The sequence below is a fragment of the Eublepharis macularius genome, chromosome 2 (genome assembly GCF_028583425.1).
Source record: "Eublepharis macularius isolate TG4126 chromosome 2, MPM_Emac_v1.0, whole genome shotgun sequence".
NCBI lineage: Eukaryota > Metazoa > Chordata > Lepidosauria > Squamata > Eublepharidae > Eublepharis > Eublepharis macularius.
Window position 1 is genome coordinate 6,042,494 of NC_072791.1, and position 22,034 is coordinate 6,064,527.

At 44.5% G+C, this 22,034-nt stretch overlaps 1 protein-coding gene across 2 annotated transcripts in view; it reads left to right on the forward strand.

Moving 5' to 3' along the window:
- The window catches only part of DDHD1 (DDHD domain containing 1), a 44,710-nt gene extending 23,986 nt beyond the window's left edge, over window positions 1–20,724 (forward strand). The window contains exons 3-13 of one of the 2 annotated variants that reach the window (XM_054972449.1): window positions 1,079–1,180; window positions 5,504–5,632; window positions 7,225–7,372; window positions 7,950–8,056; window positions 8,570–8,676; window positions 10,071–10,333; window positions 11,384–11,459; window positions 13,575–13,724; window positions 16,158–16,410; window positions 18,468–18,662; window positions 19,721–20,724. In XM_054972449.1, the coding sequence (XP_054828424.1) occupies window positions 1,079–1,180; window positions 5,504–5,632; window positions 7,225–7,372; window positions 7,950–8,056; window positions 8,570–8,676; window positions 10,071–10,333; window positions 11,384–11,459; window positions 13,575–13,724; window positions 16,158–16,410; window positions 18,468–18,662; window positions 19,721–19,905 (1,715 nt within the window). In that variant the 3' untranslated portion in view covers window positions 19,906–20,724. The remainder of the gene's footprint in view (window positions 1–1,078; window positions 1,181–5,503; window positions 5,633–7,224; window positions 7,373–7,949; window positions 8,057–8,569; window positions 8,677–10,070; window positions 10,334–11,383; window positions 11,460–13,574; window positions 13,725–16,157; window positions 16,411–18,467; window positions 18,663–19,720) is intronic. The other variant, XM_054972450.1, reaches the window with a different exon arrangement.
- Window positions 20,725–22,034: the final 1,310 nt, after the last annotated feature.

Sequence of the window (22,034 nt, forward strand, 5' to 3'; positions counted from 1 at the left end):
ACCACAGTACAGTCATTACAAAGGATACCACTTTTTCAGCGTTCTCATTGGTTAGCCTGGAGGCTGTAAAGTGAGAATGCTGAAAACGTCACAGTGGACTTGCGTTACCTCCACAGGGAAGCTCCAGTGCTGTTCAGGAATGGAAAATTATATGTAGGCAGTGCATGTGGGAATGTCCCTTTCTCTTTCATAAAGCAACTTCTGCTCGTCTAGCCATCACTGACCTCTTTCTGCCTTCCCAGCATTTTAGAGGAGGCATTGAGTAGTTTTTCTTAGGCTAGCCATCACTTAGAGGTCACATATTAGAGTGGTGCATTGTAGCAGTCACAAAAAATAGCATGCTTGCTTGTCCAGTAAGAGCCAAACTACAAGACCAGCTGGGGTTCCTGTGATGCAGCTCACTTTTGGCTGCGGGAATCTTGCTTCCCAAGCACCTCAGGGCCTGATTTGGATCAGGGCCGTGACACTTGTGGGAGGTGAAGGGGCTCCTGCCTTCCCCTTTGCACCATTTTTCCCAGCTGAAATGGTCAGCGGGGCGCATTTGACTCTGTGTGGTTGCAGAAGCAGTATTCAGTGCACATCCAACCCCACAGTGGGGCAAACAACATGGCCCCCCAGGACCATCTCAGCTCATGAAAACCGGGAGGGGAGGAGCCTAGAGCCCCTCTTTCCCTGGCGTCATGGTCCCAGTCAGCCTCTCTAGTGCTTGAGGAAATTTGTCATGTGGCTGCAAAGTGGCTGCAGGGGAAAAGGTTGGGTCAGGAGAGCTGGGGAACCCTGAGCCAAGCAGTGGCCAAATGTATAGCTTGGCCTTCACTCAGAGGTGCTGGGTGACTCTGTTCATCTTGCTCTTGCACTCCTTCTGAATTGTGTTTTATTTGCATTATTAAGCATTTCATGAACAGTACAAAAGAAAACTGTAAATAATCAAATTTCCCTTAAAGCTGGTGCTCCAGCTTTGCATGGTTTGTTCCATATTTTCTGCATTCGTTGGTTTCCTTAGTTTCTGATTTTCTGCCAAAATGGACAATGCCCGTTCTCAAACTTTCAGTTTGAAGCTTGGTGTTTTTACTTTTAGTTATCTACCACCTCCCTCCCTTCTCCCTCCATTCTCTGTTCAAATGGAGAGGATATAAAGAGAATACAGAGGCGACAGGGCTTAAACGCAAGCGGTCTGAAGGTACAGTAATAGCAGTAATTGGATTCTTCTTTTCTCCTTTCATAGGAAGTTTTTTGTTGTAGCTAGTGTCTTTCAACGTAGCGTGCTAGATAAACTCGTGCTTCCATGTCTGCATGGTGTCAATATCTTCCATAGTGCAGGAGAAGGAAGAAAGCATTGTGGATCTTAGTGAGAAAATCAGTGTTTTCTTGATTACAGAGAAAATTATTGGCTCACTATGCCCTAACAATGTGTACTCACAATTCATCAGGAACCGAAAACATTTTACGTGTTTGCAGTAGCATGCGGTGTGTATGTTTTTCTTCATATAAAAGGCTGTCCTTGCTCTAAATTGTGCACAGCTACTTTCAAAAGGTTCTCAAAGTATCCATGAATTCCATCTGAGGGTAGACGTGGGTCTCGAGTTCTCTTTTCCTGTTGAGCGATGAAGCTCATTGAAATAGTCCTGGTCAAGTCACTGTATCACAGTTGAACTTGATTTCAAGGATTATTATGGGAATTAATGAAAGAAGAAGGCAGCACATCAGTGATGTACAGTAATGCAAGGTAAAGCTGAAGCATGATATAAAACTGCTTGGAATTCCCCCCAGCTCTTCAACCTTGAATTTAACAGAAGAATGCCCTTCCAAGTAGCTGTATGACCTCTCTCTCTCTTTCATTACCTATTACAGATTTAAGGAATTAACTTTTCGGAATTGTCATCACTGCTTGGGCTTCTTTTTAATGATATGCTTTCTCTCATAAATAAGCTTCGTTTTGCATGTGTATTATTCCTGTTTGCATCTGTTATACCCACTGAAAGAATCACAGTGAGCACTGACTAGGAAGTCCTTCGGTCGGAGGAATTACTGGTCTCCTTGCCAGCAGCATAACATGGGAGCTGCTTCCACATGACAGCAATTCTCTGTTTAGCTTTCATTGCCACAGCAAAGGCACTGACAGCAGCAAGGGAGCATCCACACAGTAGTCCAACCTGCACTTTAGCACCACACCGCTGACAGACACATGTACAACTGCCAGCAGAGAGTGTTTTTTTTTAAAAAGTAGTAGTTGAGATACCACTAGAGCATGTTAATGATCTATTTACTAGCTCCTTTCAACTCCCAGCTTTCATTTTTGTTAAAAAGTAATCTTTGACCATTTTCATTGTAAAGATGTCAGGATAAAGGCAACAAAAAGAGCTAGAGACTTTGTTTTTTAAGCAAAAGCTGGAAATTCAAAAGAGCCAGCAGATTGTTATAACGCTAAAGTGATATGCCAATTGCCAGAGTTTTTTTTTTAATATCCTCTGATGATAAGGGGAAATGGTAGCCATAGGAGGACGGGAGACGAAAAACCTGGTGTTGATGGGCAGGGAGGGACCTGTAAAATACGCACCTTCCCATCCACGCAGCCTGCAAACATGCTTTTGATGTGACCTTCCCAAAAAGATTGCACCACACCAGGCTTGGGAGAATTGCAGCAGAGTGGGAGAAAACGTTGAAGTCGATAATCCAAGGATGACGTCATGGTGTTTTCCACATGGGGCAGGTTGTGTCGTTTCCCTTTTGCAGTAGCAGCTGCCAGTATAGCACAGGGGCAACCTAAGGAGGGTTGAAGAAAAGCTGGAGATACCCCAAGATGCTATGGGGAAGCAGGAAAAAACCCCACTCACTGCATCAGACCTAGGGCAGACCTCTGTGGAAACAGCCACGTGGATGCTCCACAAAGCCCTGTTCTAGTTGGGATGCCAAACCAGAGCAAAACCTCCACCTGGAAGCACCCTAGAACAATGTTTTAGCCCTTGGAGAGGACTGATTTTGTCCTTCGCTGGTAAGGAGTCAGTTACAAGTCTTTGGAAATCTCATAGTGTTTCCAACTCCGCAACTTCAAACAGTAAAAGGGAGAAGTTTTAATGTTTTAATGTATGAAACAAGATAAGAAAGTATATTGGAGGCAGGATGTGGAGTAGAAAGTAATGCGCAGGGAAAGGGTTAAGCATATGCATATTGGGTTGGTTCCCTAATAACCAAGGTCTTAAAGTCAACCATTTTACACCCATTATATGCTCTCAAAGAACCATTTTTCTTGGTTTTGCTCTACAACAGTTCCGTGCGAGACTTTTGTACCCCCAGTGCATATGAGTCATCTTATTCCTCTCAGTTTCACCATGGAAGTTTTGCACTAGGTCATAAATCTTGCAGAATGCTGGATGCCCTTGGCTTCCTTCCTGCACTGCTGTTTTGGGGAGCATGGGCAGGACATTGGCCTCTATTCATCCCATTTCCATGTTTTCCTCTCCTTTGCTTCAGTCCTTCCCAAACCTGGCCTGGCACAATCTTTTTGGAAGGATCACAATGAAAAGCTCTTCTAGGCACCTATGCACATTGGTGCCACATTCCATACCTCGGTTCTCACAATGCCCCCCTCCCTGAGCTTTAAAAAAAAATTGGTTATCGCTATTGCATTATAATGATCTATTGCAATAATTTACTAGCTCACAGATTTCATTTTTTTTAAAAATGTCACTAGCAGAGTTATAAGGGAAAAGGTACAAGCTGTGCATTTCTTCTTATGACTGTGCAAGAAAAGGGCTGGATCCTTTAAAGATGAAAGCTAGGAATTAGTACAGTGTTGCAGTAGATCTGTATAATGCTGTAGCAATTTACTATTACTGGTTTTTTAAGCTCCTTCCAAAACCCCTCTGCTGGCAGGGGTGGGAAATAGCAGCCAGGGAGGGCTGAAGCAAAGAAAGTGCAGCAGAAATTTTGCTTTAGAGGCTGCATTACCAATGCAAGTGTACCTCTGCATTCCCAGCAGCACTGAGAGGTACACAGAGAATTGTCTCCATGTAGAAAGCAGCCCAGGTACTCTTCAGCATGTGAGTACCTCTCCAATCCCACAGTAGGAAGACTCAAAAATTTACACTTGATTGGGGTGAGGGATGCATAGACACTCCCTTAGTGGATCCAAACAAGCAAGTAGTAAATAGCTTCATTTAAATGGCATAATCCAGGCCTCAGCTAGACCTAGGTTATGTGTATTCTGTGCAAACTTCCCCAAGCCCATTAAGGTTATACCCTAAGAAAATACAGAGCATGTATTTGAAACCCATTCAATATCTGTGTTCATTTAAGTTTGCACAGGGCTTTTTTTCTGGGAAAAGAGGTGGTGGAACTCAGTGGGCTGCCCTTGGAGAAAATGGTCACATGGCTGGTGGCCCCGCCCCTGATCTCCAGACAGGGGAGTTTAGAATGCCCTCCATGCTGCCGAGCAGCATGGAGGTCAATCTAAACTCCCCTCTGTCTGGAGATCAGGGGGCGGGGCTACCAGCCATGTGACCATTTTCAAGCGGTTCCGGAACTCCGTTCCCCTGCGTTCCCCCTGAAAAAAAGCCCTAAGTTTGCATAATGTGTATAATCTCAGACTTAGAAGTCTTGGGCTGTTTTCAGATGTTACCATAAACCATCAAAACCCACTTTGAATCCAGACTGGGGCTTGCTGGTTAGTACTAAACTGGGATTTCAAGCTAGGGCTTGTTGGTGGTTTGATAACCACAGTTTGTACTAATGGTGGTTTGTTGAAACGTCTAATTTGACAAACAAGCCCTTATGATCACCTGGCCACAGAAGCTGCTGTATGAAGAGATGAGAAGCAAGCAGGAAATAAACTGGAGTTTACACACTAATAATAATAATAACAATAACTGAGCTTATATACCACTCTTCTAGACAGATTAGTGCTCCACTCAGAGCAGCAAACAAAGTTAATATTATTATCCCCACAATACAGTTGGGGAGCTGAGGTGGAAAGGAGTGACTTACACAAGGTCACCTGCTGAGCTCATAGCACTAGTGGGATTTGAACTAAGCCACGGCAGCCAGGATTTGTTACTTAACGTCTGGCAGATTAAACAGTGTTTGCAAAAACCACAGTTTAAACAGAGCCATGGCTTGTTGGAACACTAGACTGTAGTCTTGGGATGGTTCTAGAATTTTAAGGTTTGAGATGGCATTGAATGGCAGAAGGCAGACTGGGGAAATGAGCAGGGTGGAGCTAGGACCTGTGACCCTATGAAGCTCTGGACCCTGGTTTCTGAGCTTTCGACCTGCATGGCTCAGTATTACCTGACTGCCCTAGTGCTTAATTAGCTAGAGGGGGGAAATCTAAAATGATGTTCTTACGATTCCAAATACTGTGCTGGGGTAGCAAGCGAACGCATGAAAATACGCACAGTCTTGTACTTACTTTTCATGTTGGTATCCCTCTTTAACTCTGCCTGGCTTTGAGCGAAACCCTGCTGCATGTGTTCTTTAAACTAAAGGCAGTTCTTTTTTGCTACAGCTGTCCATAGTTTGAAGCTGAGCCGCAACCATGTGGACTGGCACAGTGTGGATGAAGTATATATTTACAGTGATGCAACAACTTCAAAAATTGCAAGAACGGTCACTCAGAAGCTGGGGTTTTCCAAAGGTACTATATTTGAGTTGCTTTTGATGTGTGTTGGAGCTCAAGTTGACTTCCTTCTTCTGTGAAGAAAACTTCAGTTAACCTAGAACTTGAAGACTGAAGTAGTCATTTGCTATTCGCCCTTGCAAAAGGATAACTATTATGCTGGGTATCCAATTTAAAATGCGCAGTAGCCTCTTTCACCAAAACTTAATGGTTTAAAGGATTTGTACATTTTCACACCACAGGTTCTCCAAGTCCAGGAAACAACTAAGCATGCCTACTGTAGGACAAACAGCTAGAGAGATCAGTTTGCTGTCTTCAGTCTTTCCCTTTGCTTCGTGGCAAAGAATAGGGAGCACAATGTTCTGCAGACCCACAACAATTTATAAGAACAAAGAGCTTTGGAAAAAGAATGGCTGTTGAATTCCTGGCATTAAGTTGACAAACAAAGGCACAGAGATTCCTGATGTGCTCAGAACTTTCTTGTGGGTGGGTGTACAAGAACTCAAGCTTCCCATGCCAGCAGTTTATGCCTCCCTTGGGAGATCTGCTTAACATTGATTTAAGCCGAAATTATATTTAGTTATATATGAAGTGGGATACACAGTGTACAGCATAAATTTCCCATGTACAGTTTACAGTCTGTATTGGGCAGATGCGCAACAGCCATTTACTTGCAGACAATTAGTAATGCATTTTCCCACTTGCAAGGGGAAAACTGGCCCCAAGCAGAGACAGAAATTCGAACCCACTTGGACCAGGTAGTTGTGGTAGTTTGTTGCCTTCTTTAACAACTAGGGGTGTGCGATTCGGGGTTCCAATTCAGAAAAAAAAAACCCTGAATCGGGCCCGATTAGGAAAGATTCAGGATTCCTGAATCAAGCCCAGCATTACTGACCCGTTTTGGAAATACTGAATCGAAGCGTTCTGAAGCAATTTGGATCGCTTTGGAAAGCGGGTCAAGCGGGAGCAGCCTGCAGCACTTTTCTGGCATTTGCAAACAGCCAGAAAAGTGCTGTTTGCTTTCAAACTTCCTGCCCCGCTGCTTTTTTCCCGCAATGGAAAAAAGCAGCGGGGCGGGAAGTTTAAAAGCCACCCTTTTCATACTGCTTCCAAGCGGCCTGGAAAGGGGCACTTTCAAACTCTGCGCCACTTGCTTCAGCTAACTGGAGGAGGAGGATTCGGCGCCAGTCAGCTGGGCTTTGAAAGTGTCTCTTTCTGCACCACTTGGAAGCGGCGTGGAAAGAGGCACTTTCAAACCCTGCGCCACTTGCTTCAGCTGACCAGTGGAGGAAGAGGCTCCCCTGGCCGTCAGCTGAAGCAAGCGGCGTGGGGTAAAGGGTAGGTTTAAACTTATTGCCCTGCCGCTTCTTTCACCCAATGGGAGGGGGAGGAATCTCCTCCTCCCCCTCACCAAATGGGAGGGGGAGGAGGGAACCCCCCTCGTCCCCCTTCCACCCATTGAAATAAGCGACGGGGCAGGAAGTTTGAAGTTGCTTTTTGGTGTGCTCCGAATCTTTACAGAGCATACTGAAACAGGTCAGTAAGTGATTTCCGAAGCAGCTTGCCACCCCGCATGCTGAAATTAAACGGTTGTGGTTATTCTTCTGCAGCTTCAAGCAGTGGGACAAGACTTCACAGGGGCTATGTGGAAGAAGCAACATTAGAAGACAAGCCATCGCCCACAACTCACATTGTGTTTGTTGTGCATGGCATTGGGCAGAAAATGGACCAAGGAAGGATTATAAAAAACACTGCCATGTGAGTTTCCTGTTCTCCTCTGTTGTTATTTTCATTTCTAGGCCGCCTTTCTCAAGGCAGGTTGCAAGTACAGTAAAAATTTTCAAACAGTCAGTAAGCAGGTTACTGCTTGGGTGGATTATATTGTATGGCTTTCTGTCTAAAAGTAGGCTGTTCTTGAGCCTGATGCATGTAGATGTCCCCACAAGCACACACCCCAACAGTCTAGGGCCATTTTAGGGGTGTGTGTACACTGGCTTGCCCCAGGATGCCCCTTCCCCAGTAGAAGTTTTGTACTTCTACTGAGGATCACCCAGAGGCTCCACAGTAAAATCAGTTCTGAAAGTATTAGGCACCGCAATGAAACTTCTAGGTGCCATGGCGACGTGGTGGCTAGAACTTGTTGAGCCCTGACAGATGCCTTGAATGGGACCCCACAGCCAATCAGAAGCCAGTGCCGTTGCTTTGAAGTTGGTGCAATCTGCTTAAATCTTCCTATTCCAGTGAGTGAATTAGCAGCTGTATTCTGTACTCCCTGAAGCTTCAAAGTGATCTTCATGTGTGGTTTACAGTCAATACGTAATTTCAAATTTTCTAGGATGCGGGATACTGCAAGGAAAATAGAGGACAAGTATTTCAGCAACCACCCCACTCACGTTGAGTTCCTGCCTGTTGAATGGAGATCGAAGCTGACCCTCGATGGAGGTAATTCCACTTGACACTGTGGACGTGGTTTTCATGGCACCAGTGGTAGTGGATTTCAGATTCTGTGTTCACAGGACACTCTTTCCTTGTCAACTTGCCCTCCAAGAAATCTCTGCCTGTCTCTCACATAACACCTGCATCTTGCAAAGGATTTTGGAGTTCATGCCAGGTTCATCTCACCTCCTAGCTCTCCCTGTGGCTTTGCATTAAAGGGAAGAGTCGTGGGCAGGTCCTCTTTTCATGGATGTTTGTCCCTCCTTGGTGAAGTCCTGAAAACTTTTTCTTCCAGGGAACACCTGGGCTTAGTTTGAAAGCAACTGTGCCATGGGAATACCTTGATACCGATCTTGAATGTACTTCTTTAATCTTAGCACTTCTCGAAGGACTGCGTCACTCATGCATTTAAATGGTCCCATAAGTGTGTACCCATATCTTCCTGAATTGTTAATCTTAAACCAGTTGTAAACCTTGCCATACTTTGCAGTCACACTTGGGTCTCCTTTCTTCCTGTAGACACTGTTGACTCTATTACTCCAGATAAAGTGCGTGGCTTAAGAGATATGCTCAACAGCAGTGCAATGGACATAATGTATTATACAAGTCCCCTCTACAGAGATGAAGTAAGTGTGTGTGTCTTTAAGTGCCTCATTTAAAGTATGCCCAAATAATAGGTGCAGCAAACCTGCGTTCTCAGATTTCATCACATTTCAGTTCCTCCATCTGCAACAGAGGAACTTGATCATTATGGAGAATCTTTTGCCTGGGAAGTATTTCCAAGACACTTGGAGAGCAAAAGTCAGTGTGTGTGATCTGTATCCCACATCTCTGTATTCTGTTTTAAGGTGGAACAGCTAAAAGGGAGGAAAGTCAGTTTTCCCAAACTCCTCGTATTTAAAAAAAAAAAAAGATAATGACCAAAAGTAATTCTCATTGATGAGGTCCCCAGTGGTTAGCTTTTTAAAAAAGATACGATACACTTTTTTGACAGATCTCCTAAAGCAGCTTACATCATGAAAAAGACAATAAAGAACTAGTTTTCTTGGGAAAGTTAAGTCAAATTAACACATGATTTTACAGTCCTACAGCTAGTGAGCATGTAGAAGATTTTGGGATGGATTACAAATTTATTTTGGGAGGGAAGTCTGCACAGTATAGTCTGATCTCATCAGATCTCAGAAGCTAAGCAGGGTCAGTACTTGGATGGGCAACCACCAAGGAAGACTGTACAATGGAAGACAATGGCAAGCCACCTCTGTTTCTCACTTGTCTTGAAAGCCCCTTGGTGGGGTCACCATAAGTCGATTGTGATTTGACGGCACATATGCATGCACACATGAATATTTTGTACAACTGATATTTTTCTAGCACATGCTTTTTTCATTTTAATGTATTTTATTACTGTTCAGTAAAAAGGTAAAGGTAGTCCCCTGTGCAAGCACCGAGTCATTACTGACCCATGGGGGGGACATCGTATCATCACAAGTGTTTTCTTGGCAGACTTTTTATGGGGTGGTTTGCCATTGCCTTCCCCAGTCATCTACACTTTACCCCCAGGAAACTGGGTACTCATTTTACCGACCCCGGAAGGATGGAAGGCTGAGTCAACCTTGAGCTTCCGCCAGGATCGAACTCAGGTCGTGAGCAGAGCTTGGACTGCAGTACTGCAGCTTACCGCTCTGTGCCATGGGGCTCCTCCTTACCTACCTTACTGTTCAGTACCTTGAGCCAAAAGGTAACTGTTTTAAACAATGCTTCATTTTTCAAGAAGAATTGCCATTGCAATATCGCAGTGATGCCCTTCTGCATTCCAGCTTGTTTGGGTCCATTAGGTATCTGGTGCAAACCCATCTGTAGACGTTTAAGGCTCGTGGTTAAGTGAGCCATCTCAGTCCCGTTGAAACAGCAGTGCTTTACAGAATTTGAAGTTAAGGGTACATGAGGATACCGAAACTGAATTTGCAAACTCTAAGAAATGTTCTTTTTTTCCCTCTGCCCTTCTCCCCTCCCCCCACAGTTAGTGAAAGGCCTTCAGCAGGAGCTGAACCGCTTGTACACGCTTTTCTGTTCTCGGAACCCAGACTTCAGGGGCAAGGGCGGGAAAGTGTCGATTGTGTCACACTCCTTAGGCTGCGTGATCACCTATGACATCATGACAGGGTGGAATCCAGTCAGGCTCTACGAACAGTTACTCGAGAAGGAGTATGAGGACCTTGAAGACACCTGGATGACCTATGAGGAGCAGCACTTGCTAGAAGAGTTTTACTTAACCAAGCAGCGGTAAAGGACTTCCCGTGCCATTACTGGAGGGAATTTGGTGTGTTGCAAATGGAGGGCTCCAGGCCTGGTGGAATTGCTGGTGAAGCAATTACTTGCTTGTCTCAGCAGAAAGTTGGTGGGGAGGGTGCCTTTCCTAATATTTTAGCATTTGTTCTTTCCCTGCATGTAAAGGAGCACTGAATTCAGCTAGTTCAGCGCACAGTACTTGGGTATACGTTAACCCACTTTTGGGATTTTTTAAATGCTGCACCTTTTAATCATAATTCTCCATGTAGCTTACAAAAATAATAAACATTTCAATAAAATCAGTCAATGCTAATTTATAGCAAAGTCATTAACTTATCCAAATGTAAATCAAAGCAGAAATAAACAGCAACAGCAATCCAAGACCATGAACTGTGAAGACTGCAAAGAAAAAAAGATTAAATGATGAAACTGGCTATTGATTATTACTAAAATGTTTATATACGGTGTCTAAAATGCCGAAGAGTAGGCTCCAGTTTACCGATGCAAGGAGGGAATGCCATAGGAAAAGTCCTGCCCGATATTGGTGCCACCTGGCATCAGAGATGGGGATGCACAGAGCGAAGCCTCTGAGGAAGATCTCATGCTGCAGGTTCAAATGGAAGCAGGGACCTGTGGCTTGGACACTCGCCTTGCTCCGCTGACGGCATTTTAACGAGGGCTTTACAGATCCTAAGCTACACAAATGCATAATACACAGCACAGCTCTTAGGCTAAGCTAGACATTCCATTGCTTTGAGTTCTCTTTTCCCAGCCCAGCTCCAGGGCTGGAAGTGAGCTACCCTGGGAAGAAAATGCTTTCAAGTAGCATAGAACTAAGATGGAAAGAAGGAGTGGGGTTAAGTCCCTCATCTGAACACCACTTTCATGTGTAAAAAAAAAAAAAATTAAACTCCTTGCCATACAAACAAATACATGTGGCTGTTCCCGTCACAGCTTATTTATTAAAATATTTATACCCAGCCATTCCTTATGGTGGCTTACCCATCTAGTTCGGCTTCAAGCAATTGTTTTTTCCACCTCTAGATTGAAGGAAATAGAAGAGAGGTTGCATGGACTGAGGACATCCACCATATCCAAAACACCTGCCTTAAAATTCAAGGTAAGACTGAATAAGAAAATGTTCTCTTATGCAAGTAGCACACTTCCAGCAAGAAAGAGGCTTTAGCGCTCTTTTCCAGCTTCCGCTGTTGTCCCCCCATTAACGAAACAACAGAGAGTTAATAGAGAGAACACAGCTGAGAACTGGAGGGTTGGCAGCCTAGTCTTGAAACAAGCCTGCCAGCCGATGAGTGCTTCTTGCATGCTCTCAGCACTGCTGTTGGCTGCTGCACTGAGGCTGCATCCAGAATAGGACAATAGAGTGTCGGCAGGACCCTGGAAAATGCGTGCATGCCTTGGCTCAAATCCTGCTGTCCTCCTGCAGACCAACACGGCTACCCACCAAGAGCATGCTTGGACTGTGTATCTTCTCCAAAAGATCAGAGAAAAGTCAGTTTGGAAAAGAGTGTACCAAAGACAGGGAAAGGGAAGATTCAACACAATGTCATAGGGATCTATTTTGAAAGGGAAAGTAGAGAAGAGCTCTTAGTGGAAGCAATCTCTCTCTGTGCCCAAGAAAAGAGATCTTGAAGTGTCAGGAATAGCACTGAGAGCTTGGCGATTAACCTGTGATAGAGCAGATGCAGACGGCCTCAGTCCAGTCCCTGGCGCCTCCAGTTAAAGGGCTGTAACGAGTCAGATCCCGTGTCTAAAACCAAGTTTCAACTTGCCAAGAGAAAGATGGATCTCTCTCCGGGGAAGCAGAAAGCAGTTAGTCTTTAGACCTGTCAAACAGATAAGTTCTTTGAACCAGCTGTTTATCAGTACATTTATTTATATAGGGTTCAATATTGCTTTGCAACTCCTTATCAAACACACAGACACCAATCTAGAGTTTATTTCACTTTATTGAAAATACACCCTAGTTTTTTAATGAAGCAAGTAATCAAAATATAAATGGCTATTAATATGAATCCTATAACAATAGAACATAGAAAGGCAATAAGAAATAAGTTCACTAACATTTCTTAATAAATCCTAAGTTTAGCATTGCTCAAAGTTTCCATGAAATACATAGGTAGAAATAGTTTCTCACCTAGATTCTCCCAAGAGATTTCTTCCATCAGTACCCTGCTTATTCTTTCTGTGTTTGCAATTATATACCTAATCATATGTAAATATTTAGGGTCTATTCACATGATAGCACAAACAAATATTGATTGGTTTGACACTTCACTGAATATTCATAATTTCATAGTACAGCCTTCCAATTAGTTAAAAAATTATGTCATAATCTAAACTTCACAACAAAACTACAAATCTCCAACAAGTGTCAGGAAAAGTTAAGTTGGACGATCACCATTGGTTGAATCTCTGATAGAGGAACATCAATCTCGGTAGAGTCCACTATTTTAATTAATTGTCAAAGGATGAAAGCACACCTGTTGAATTACCTTATACATAGAAAAATACACTGAAAATTCATGTAAAGTTTAAAAGTTCATCTAGAGAGTATAGAAGCTAGGCCTAGTATTGTTCAGTATTGATTATTGGCATATGATCTTAATCTATATTAGCATAACAGGGCTGGGAGAAGAAGTGTCTGCTTGAGACTTTGGAGAGCTGCTGCCGGTTGGAGTAAGCTAGATGGATCAGGGTCTGGCTCTGCATAAAGCGGCTCCCTGTGGTCCTGTGTGCATTCATTGGTTTCATTATATGCAGCTTGCCTTGATGCTTCCCGGATGGTCTGTAACTGGCTAGAAGAGGTGGGGGTGGGGAGGCAAGCAGTGGAGCACTTTCTTCAGATAAGCTGTGGTTGCAAGCTGCTTAACTTCCCACACAGTCACAGCTGAGCAGGTTTCCACTGTTGGGGGGACACCCTACAGAGTCATCTTTCCCTTCCAGCCTCTCTCAGGCTCACCGGTTCAGAATGAGATTTCCCGAGATATCATGAGCAATCTTACAATCTGCGTCAGTAGCCCTTTTCAGTTTCTTATTGCTGTCAAAAGGTAGAAAGGTGACTCATTTATTACCCTGTGGGTTTCCCTCAAATTTGTAATGTCTGCCTTGCGGTAATGAGATTGCAGCCAAAAACTGTGGGGGTGGGAGAGACCAGTATGTGCTAGAAAGCTACCGTTTTCTCCGCCTGTTAATATCGAATGAAATGTCTCCTTAGGTTGAGAATTTCTTCTGTATGGGATCTCCATTAGCAGTGTTTTTGGCCTTGCGTGGCATCCGTCCAGGAAACAGTGGAAGTCAAGATCACATTCTGCCCAGAACTATTTGTAACCGGTTGCTAAACATTTTTCATCCAACAGATCCAGTGGTGAGTGTTAGTGCAGTCACAAGCTTTCACCTCGAGAGCAGAGGCGGCCCTACCATGAGGCAAGGTGAGGCGGCCCCCTCACGCGGTGGGTTTGGGGGAGCCATGAAGGGCAACAGCGGAGCGGAAGATGGATTGGACCCATGAGGCACAAATCACTGGTGTTTTCCTGCGCAGCCTCATCGAAACGAAAGGGGAACTTTTGAAGACCTGCGCTGTCAGCCATTCCCTTTCGTTTAGATAGGGCTTATGCAGGAAAATTTCCGAATGGCTTGTATCCCATGTTGTCATTGGAATGCAGGGACGTACCATGGGATTTATGCCTCAGGCCCTGCTCAAGAGCATGTTTAAAAGCAGCTGGAGGGGAAATAAATAGAGCATGTAAGAAGGACTCCTCAAAGGTGCCCATGGGGACTAGGTGTGTGTGTACATGTAACACAACCTGACAAAGCATTGTCTTTTAAAGCAAACACTGATGCAGCATGAAAGGAAAACTCACAGTGCAGTCCTCAGCTGCAGGGTTAACCCACTTTCGTGGCTGAAATGACGGGCTCAGACATAGCAGCAAATGGAACAGCAGTCGGTGGTGATACACTCAGGCCCGATGAACATACATGAATTCTGTTCAATCACTTGGCCTTTGTTCATTGAACCAGATATGCTTTATAAGAATACAAAACTGCTCCATAGTTTGGAGACGGGATGTTCTTGGTGGCTTTGGAGCACTGCTCTGTCAGCACTGCACACCGCCAGTTTTTGCTTCCCGTTTGCAAGAACCGTGTTTTCTAAGCAAATTTGACCTTCCAGAGAGCAGCCAGACTGCTCTAAAATGCCGCATGTTTCTTGGTCTTCTTCCACTGTGTGCCTTTTCAAGTTGTATGTAAATCAGTTGGAAAACACTGTGTCAAACATTTCATCACGTTTTCGTTAGCAATCGTGTACGTGGTGAAATGAGCTTTCTTAAATACTTCAGCGACACAGAGCAGCATGAACCAGCTGCAGATACCATTTAAAAACTGACACAGATCTTCGTGTCTCTCTAGTGTAGGGGAGCTGAAATGTGAATTTGTCCTTAAAGCTTCGGTTTGGTCAGTTTCCAGAACTTCAGTGATCCAGTGACTTGGAGGCGTCCTGAAAGTATGCCTTTCCACATTTTATGGCCTTGTGCAGATGTGGTGAAGTCTTCTGAACCAGTTTACAGATGAAGCAATTTATAATACCTTAAACATTTAAAAACTAATAAATATTGTCGAAGGCTTTCACGGCCGGAGAACGATGGTTGTTGTGGGTTTTCCGGGCTGTATTGCCGTGGTCTTGGCATTGCAGTTCCTGATCCTGACGTTTCGCCAGCAGCTGTGGCTGGCATCTTCAGAGGTGTAGCACCAAAAGACAGACTGTGACACTGAGAGATCTGTCTTTTGGTGCTACACCTCTGAAGATGCCAGCCACAGCTGCTGGCGAAACGTCAGGAACTGCAATGCCAAGACCACGGCAATACAGCCCGGAAAACCCACAACAACCAACTAATAAATACTTCCACATTTCTCCCTTAAGGCATTCTTTGTTTACAATGTCGTAAAGAGTCCAGTAGCACCTTTTAAGACTAACCAACTTATTTGTGCAGAGGAGTTAGCCATGTTAGTCTGTGGTAGCAAAATCAAAAAGAGTCCAGTAGCGCCTTTAAGACTAACCAATTTTATTGTAGCATAAGCTTTCGAGAATCAAGTTATCTTCGTCAGATGCATGGTACAGAGACTGGTCAAATATAGAAGAGGAGGAGGAGGGGAGGAGAGAGAAGATGCAGTTAGGGGGGGAGAGGGAGGGTGCAACCAAAACATTCCTTTGCTAGTAAATGTAAACATCTCCTTTTGGTGTGAGGCTTCAAAGGAGTTTGCCATGTTAGTTTGTAGCAGCCAAACAGCTAGACCATCCAATTCCAATGCAGTATAAGCCTTCGATAACCACAGCTCTCCCCGTCAGGTGCATCTGACAAAGAGAACTGTTGCATCTTCATCAGATGCAACAGCAGAGTGCATCTGCCGTTGCATCCGCAGAGCTTATGCTACAAATAAGTTGGTTAGTCTTAGAAGTGCTACTGGACTCTTTACTATTTTGCAACTACAGACTAGCCCGGCTAACTCCTGGATCTTTGTTTACAATATGTATAATTGTTTCCCCATGTCATGGTGCAAAGTCAGCAAAGAGCCCTGGAGAGGTGGCCTAACCTTTTCTGAGCATTCAGCTGCCCTGAAATGTGTCTTGAAATAGGATGGTTTCAGATGGTTTCCATTCATTTTACTAGCCAGGCCTTTTCAGGAATAAATGGTTTGAAACTGAGGAAGGAAAAGTTTCCTGTCTAGATGGAAAGTGGATGGCAGCAGGGAAATGGATGCCTGCATCTCACAGGGCTTCCCGCTCTTTTTTTTTTGCTTTCAGGCCTACAGACTAGAACCTTTAATTCTGAAGCATTATAGCAACATTTCCCCTGTCCAGATCCACTGGTACAACACCACGAACCCTCTACCTTACGAGCACATGAAGCCAAGTTTCCTTAACCCGACAAAAGAACCTACCTCAGTCTCTGAGAATGAATCCGTTCCAACACCGCCCAGCCCAGCAACGTCGCCTGTCATGGCGCGGCGGCACTATGGAGAGTCCATAACGAATATAGGCAAAGCAAGTATATTGGGTAACTATTTCAGATTTCCATAGGGTGAAACCCCCGCTTGACCGCGAGGTTCGCAAGTGACCTTGAGCCAATCAGTGTCTCAGCTAATCTTCTCACAGGGGTAGAATTTACGTGTGGGGCGGCAGTGGGGGGTAAACAAAAAGACAGTCGAATTGATGCTTCTCTGAGCTCCTTAGAAACAGGGGCGGGGTAAAAAAGTGCGTCCGGCTTGGTGCCTTCAAAACATTGTCTCTTGGGAAGCAAATTCAGCTTTTTGTTGAGGGGCTGCCTGAGTTCACCACCACCAAAGTCTGTGCAGTACTTGCAATTACAACAGAAATACCAGCTGGAAGAGGAAAATGGCATTTTGTTTTCCCAGTAGCGGACTATGGGGTCGGATGCCACAATCTTGTCAGCAGCACTGCTTTAGGCATATTAATTTTAGGCTGCTAAATATTCTATGCTCTTTTTATGCTCCAAAATTGTGGTTAATGGCTTGTTTTAATATTTATCATTCTCGTTGTTGTTATTTCTGTGGTTTTATATTGTATTTTTTTGGTGAGCAAGTCTCCGAAGAGGCAGCATATAAATGCTCTAACTCATCATGTTCTAGCCACAGGGTGGCAGCAGCGTCAAAGGAAGAGCTGGCATGGTAGCTTTGAAACAGGAACGGTTGACGTTTCAGGCTTTGATAGTGAGAGCTTTTTCAGTCGTGCACTGATCTCGCAGACAGCAACAGTAGCAGTGGTGAAAGTTTGCACAAAGTTTGTAGCAGTGGTGAAAGTATGTTGGGAGGGTGAACAGAAGTCTGCTCTCACTGAATTTAAATATAACACTCCCGTCACTTGGCTTTCACTTTCTGGTCTATGCTCCAAGTTAAAGGTTATATAGTAAATATGTGGCTGCTTCCAAAGTGATGGCAACATGTCTGGTTGTATTCCTTTGCCCAGCGTAATGTCTGCGCGTCTGCTATGCTGTAACCGTTCTAACACCGAACTCTACAAGCACCAGTGCTGTACTCATCATTCCTCCCTCCCCCCCCCCCCTCATACATGCTTTGGCTCCAAAATAGATATAGTTCAGTCCTTTGAACAAGCCACCGTTTTGAGGCATGTTTCCTCCAGGGTACATGTTAATTGTCTTCCTCTCCCTATTTTAGAAATTTTCGCAGTCCTCCTCAGCACACTCAGTTTGCAGGGGGGATTACTGAAAGAAACTTTTCACTAAGAAACTGTAGTATGTCAGTTGTGCCTGCATTGATAGATCGTAGCTAATGATCCCATTGTGGAGGAGCCAGACTTACATTTTTTTTTCTCCAACTTCATGGTTCACAATGACAGTAATTATCACATCATCTGGAGAATGAAAGATGTGGTATAAATAATAATAATAACTGCACTTATATACTGCTCTTCTAGACAGATTAGTGCCCCACCCAGAACGGTGAACAAGTTAGTGTTATTATTATCCCCCCAATACAGCTGGGGAGCTGGCGCTGAGAGGAGGGGCTGACCCAAGGCCACCTACTGAGCTTGTGGCAGTGGTGAGATTTGAACCAGCAGAGTGCTAATTCGCAGCCGAACCACTTAATCACTGTGCTATGTTGTCTGATGGATTTTCGTCTGTTTATAAGCAAATACCACAAAACGAGACGTGATCTCTGATAACTAATGTCCGTTTGTGCATGTGGACTTTCCTTCTCTCTAACTTTACGTATTGGATTTTACTCGCTAATTTGTAAGCTAAGATAGCTGTCGTGATAAATGCACACTAGCCACCAAAAATAGAATCTGGGTATGGCAGGTCCTGCTTCCTCCTCTAATGTCTCTCATAACTTACCTGTGTTGTTTACCCAGTGATGGTTCCAAACATTCACCCCCACCTTGCTACCCCCCAGCAAGGGGAAAGGAATGAACATGGAAGGTAACAAGGTCAGGATATGTCTTTAAATCGTGTTATTCCCCACCCACCTCCAAACACTTTTGGCAGCAGCTGCTCCTGAATCCTGACATTTAGTTTGGCCTTGAGTGCTTTTGTCATTAAAACGTTTAACTCCTCTTGTGTTGTGCTGAATGCAGGAGCTGCTAGCATTGGGAAAGGCCTCGGAGGTATGCTTTTCTCAAGATTTGGGCGTGCAAGCGTGCCCACCTCACAAGCCCTTGAATCGGGAAAAGAAGGCTCAGAAGCAGAGGAGAAGAAGTCGTCCTCTAGCCAGGCATCCATTGGAACTCAGACCTTCCCGCACAGCAGTTCTGGCTTCCTGGACCCAACATGTGAGTGGACAGCTCTGGCCCCAGACGTGTGTGTTGCTCCTCCGAGAAAGAAGCACTTCAGCTACTTGTTGCTAATGTTCAAAGATGTCAGAATTTGTTCTGTGTCTTGGCAGTATTGTTTAAAATAAGACTGGACACGCTCCTTTTCTGTGAGTCAAGCGTTCTCAAGCTTCACTACGCCCAGCCTCCATAAATTGCTGGGAGTCGGGGGGTAGCGAATCAGAGCTCCCCTTGGCATGGTCAGGGCCTTGCCTGGTGACTTGCACAGTCTCCTTTCTATTGAGCAAATGGGAAAATGGGGCCCGGGGCGGGGGGAGCCAGCTGTGTGTCATGAGCCATACAAGGGGGGGAGGGTAGGTAGGGGAAGAAGGTCACAAATGGCGAACTGAGCAGCAGAACGATGTCGGCTTGTCTTCCCGTCCCAGACCCTGCCCTAAAAACCCCTCTAAGGACCGGGGCTTGGGAAAGGGCTTGGTTGCTATCCTGGGTGATCCCCGTGGCCCTGGCTGCTGCGCTTGAGGATGCAGGTAGCCAGTGATCAAGCCCCATTTACTCCCACCTTATTTTCTTTTCACAATACCCCTGACGGGCATGCAAGCATGGTTTCCGTTCCAGAGAAAGCAGTGTAGGACAGTTGTTGAGTTGCCTTCCCGCACTATCTGTGCCCTGCCATCTTGAGGCCTCTGGTGCTGTGCATTCAGACAGTGGGCTGGCTTGATTTTTTTTTAAAGTTTTCAGTTTGATTACTTTCCTGTTCTGCCCGTCTGGAACTCCAGGCATTCTGTGTTAGCTTCAGCAAGGTGGCTGGCTGGCTGATGTGTCATGTAACTGGGCCCCTGGTGTGCAGCTGTCTGGGTGGGTCCAGTCCCATTCTGGGGATCCATATTGGATTGGCAGTGGTGGCTTGTGATAACTAGCATGATCCTGTTTCTGTGTTCCCCAAAGGCATGGTGGAGGTGAGGAGAAAGTTGGGCGAGTGAGGCGGTGGCTTTCTTCTTGGGGATGCTGCATTGCAGTAGTAACCCTTCCTGACTTTGCTGTTTGTGTTTCCTGCCTAGTGGACTTGGAGCACAGGATTGACTTTGAGCTCAGGGAAGGCCTGGTGGAGAGCAGATACTGGTCTGCCGTCACGTCGCACACGGCTTACTGGTCATCTATGGACATTGCTCTCTTTCTTCTCACCTTCATGTACAAGCAGGACCAAGAAGAGGATGGCATCAAATCACATGCAGACCCTGTTTGATTTTTGCTGGGTGGGGTGGGGGGAGGGAATGGGGGCATAAAACTTGTTGAGCATCATAGACCAATCTAAGTGAAGTAAGACACAGATGTTTCAGGTTTAAATGCATGTCTGGATTTGTTCCTTCTGAGATTATTTGTCCTTCCAGGCACCCTTCCACTTCTCAAACCATTTGCTGTTCTAATGAAGACCCTCTTGAAAGGCTGTTCTCAATTACTTGCCATTTCACCTGGACAACCAAGCCAGCAGTAGCGTTTTAGCATCTACACTAGGGGTACTTCATGGCAGGTTTAACATAACTGCAAGATATTTTTTTTTCCTTTTTAAGTGCAAAGATTAGTCTGCTACAACTAAATTCATTTTTACTCAAGAAAAAATGCCTGCAAACCTAAAACAGCCATGTTCTGTGTCCTGTGTGCTGGGAAATTTGAACCAGCAGTATCAGTGGTCTAATCGGAAGTCTGTCACTCCCTGTTCCATTGAAATTCCTTTGGGATGACAGACTCAAAAGATGTGCTAACACAACTCATTCAGAAACTAATACTGGCAGGCAAACATGAGGCAGATATACTGTAATCATAATTTATTATTACCTCCAACTAACTGTTTTCTTTTATTCCAGTGTGTAAAAAGCGTTACTTTTCTACAGTTTTTTTTCTCTGGGTTTTTTTTGGGCATAATTTAAATAACCACATTTCTTTTCTACAGTGTTTAAGATTTTTCCTCAGATGACATAACTTTGTATTATTCAAATGGAGCTATGAACACTGTGGCACACTTTTCAGTATTTTTTCATTAAAAATAAATCTTTGTGGTATCATACCGTTAGCACTTGTGAAACTTCTTCAAGGTAAGCCGTGGCTCCTGTTGGGATCAGTCGCCTGCTTTGATTCTCTCACCTGAAAGCACAAAGAATAAGCTGTTTTCACACTTTAAAATACCCATATTGAAGTTCTTGCAGATAGAGAACAAAGGGGAGAAAGTGAGCCTTGAATTTGTATTTCCTCCATGACCTTGGAAGTTCTTAAATGTACTTGTGTGAACAATTAATTGTTGAGATGCTTTGATAAAACAGTGCTCGTTACGATCCAGAGAAGAGGGATCCATGTGCCCAGCAAGAGTCTTGGTGCAGCTCTTTACACCGCCACAGAGAGCATCTATTTTTTTAAACTGGTGAGCAGCTTGTATCTTTATTGATTGGAATGGCTGCTGCAGAAATATGCCTCCACCTGGATTCGCTGATCTTCCCTCCCCGCATTCTTGGAGCCCCACTGCCGCAAAATCTTTTCTGTTATATATTCAAGAAATTTACATTATGAATAAAATCCAGAATAAAGCCAACAATAAAACAGATGTAAAAAACTCAAAAGTAGGGTGGAGAAACATCTATGCTGTTCTGTGTGGGCACCTCGAAAACCACACAAACACATAAGCATAAATCAGAAGCAGTAACGTTAAAACCACTCCTCTGATATTTCCTAAGCAAGCGCTTTCACTGTTGTCCTCTCTGACTATGTGGCAAAGTTGCACAAACCAGCCCTTCATCCACACATTGCGACCGTGATCCTGTGTGTGGCAGTATACACAGGAGACGAGGTGGTCGGCTTAAGCATACCATTTTAACCCGGAGCTTTTAGGAATTAAAAGGGATTGCAATTCAAGTTGCATAAATTGCATCTGTAAAAGCTCATTCTTCACATGCTGGAATGCAAGATGACGCTTCCTTTTTCTGTTGCTTCAGAATGGAGGATCTAATTTTCTGTCTTCCAGTTATGGAATAGGTTTAGCAAAACTGCGTGCCAAAATTCTGAAATCCTTTCAAGATGTCAGTTTTATCTCAGATTTTGACATAAAACTTTTCCATCACAAGAGTGTCCTGGAATTGTTTCCATGAAGGAATGGCGGGGGGAAGACATCCAGATGGAATTAAAAGATCACATAAATGAGTAGTGGAAAATGTCTCTGAGCATTGCACAGCCTGGAGTTGGCTGGCAAGATCGAAAGAGGTTCCCCAGAACAGCCGGAGTGTTCCCCGGTTGCTGACTGGGCTGGATTTTCCCTTGAATGTGGCCCCGAATCACTTGTCAATGGCAGGCATCCTCCCGTGTAGTATATAAAGCACAAACAATGAA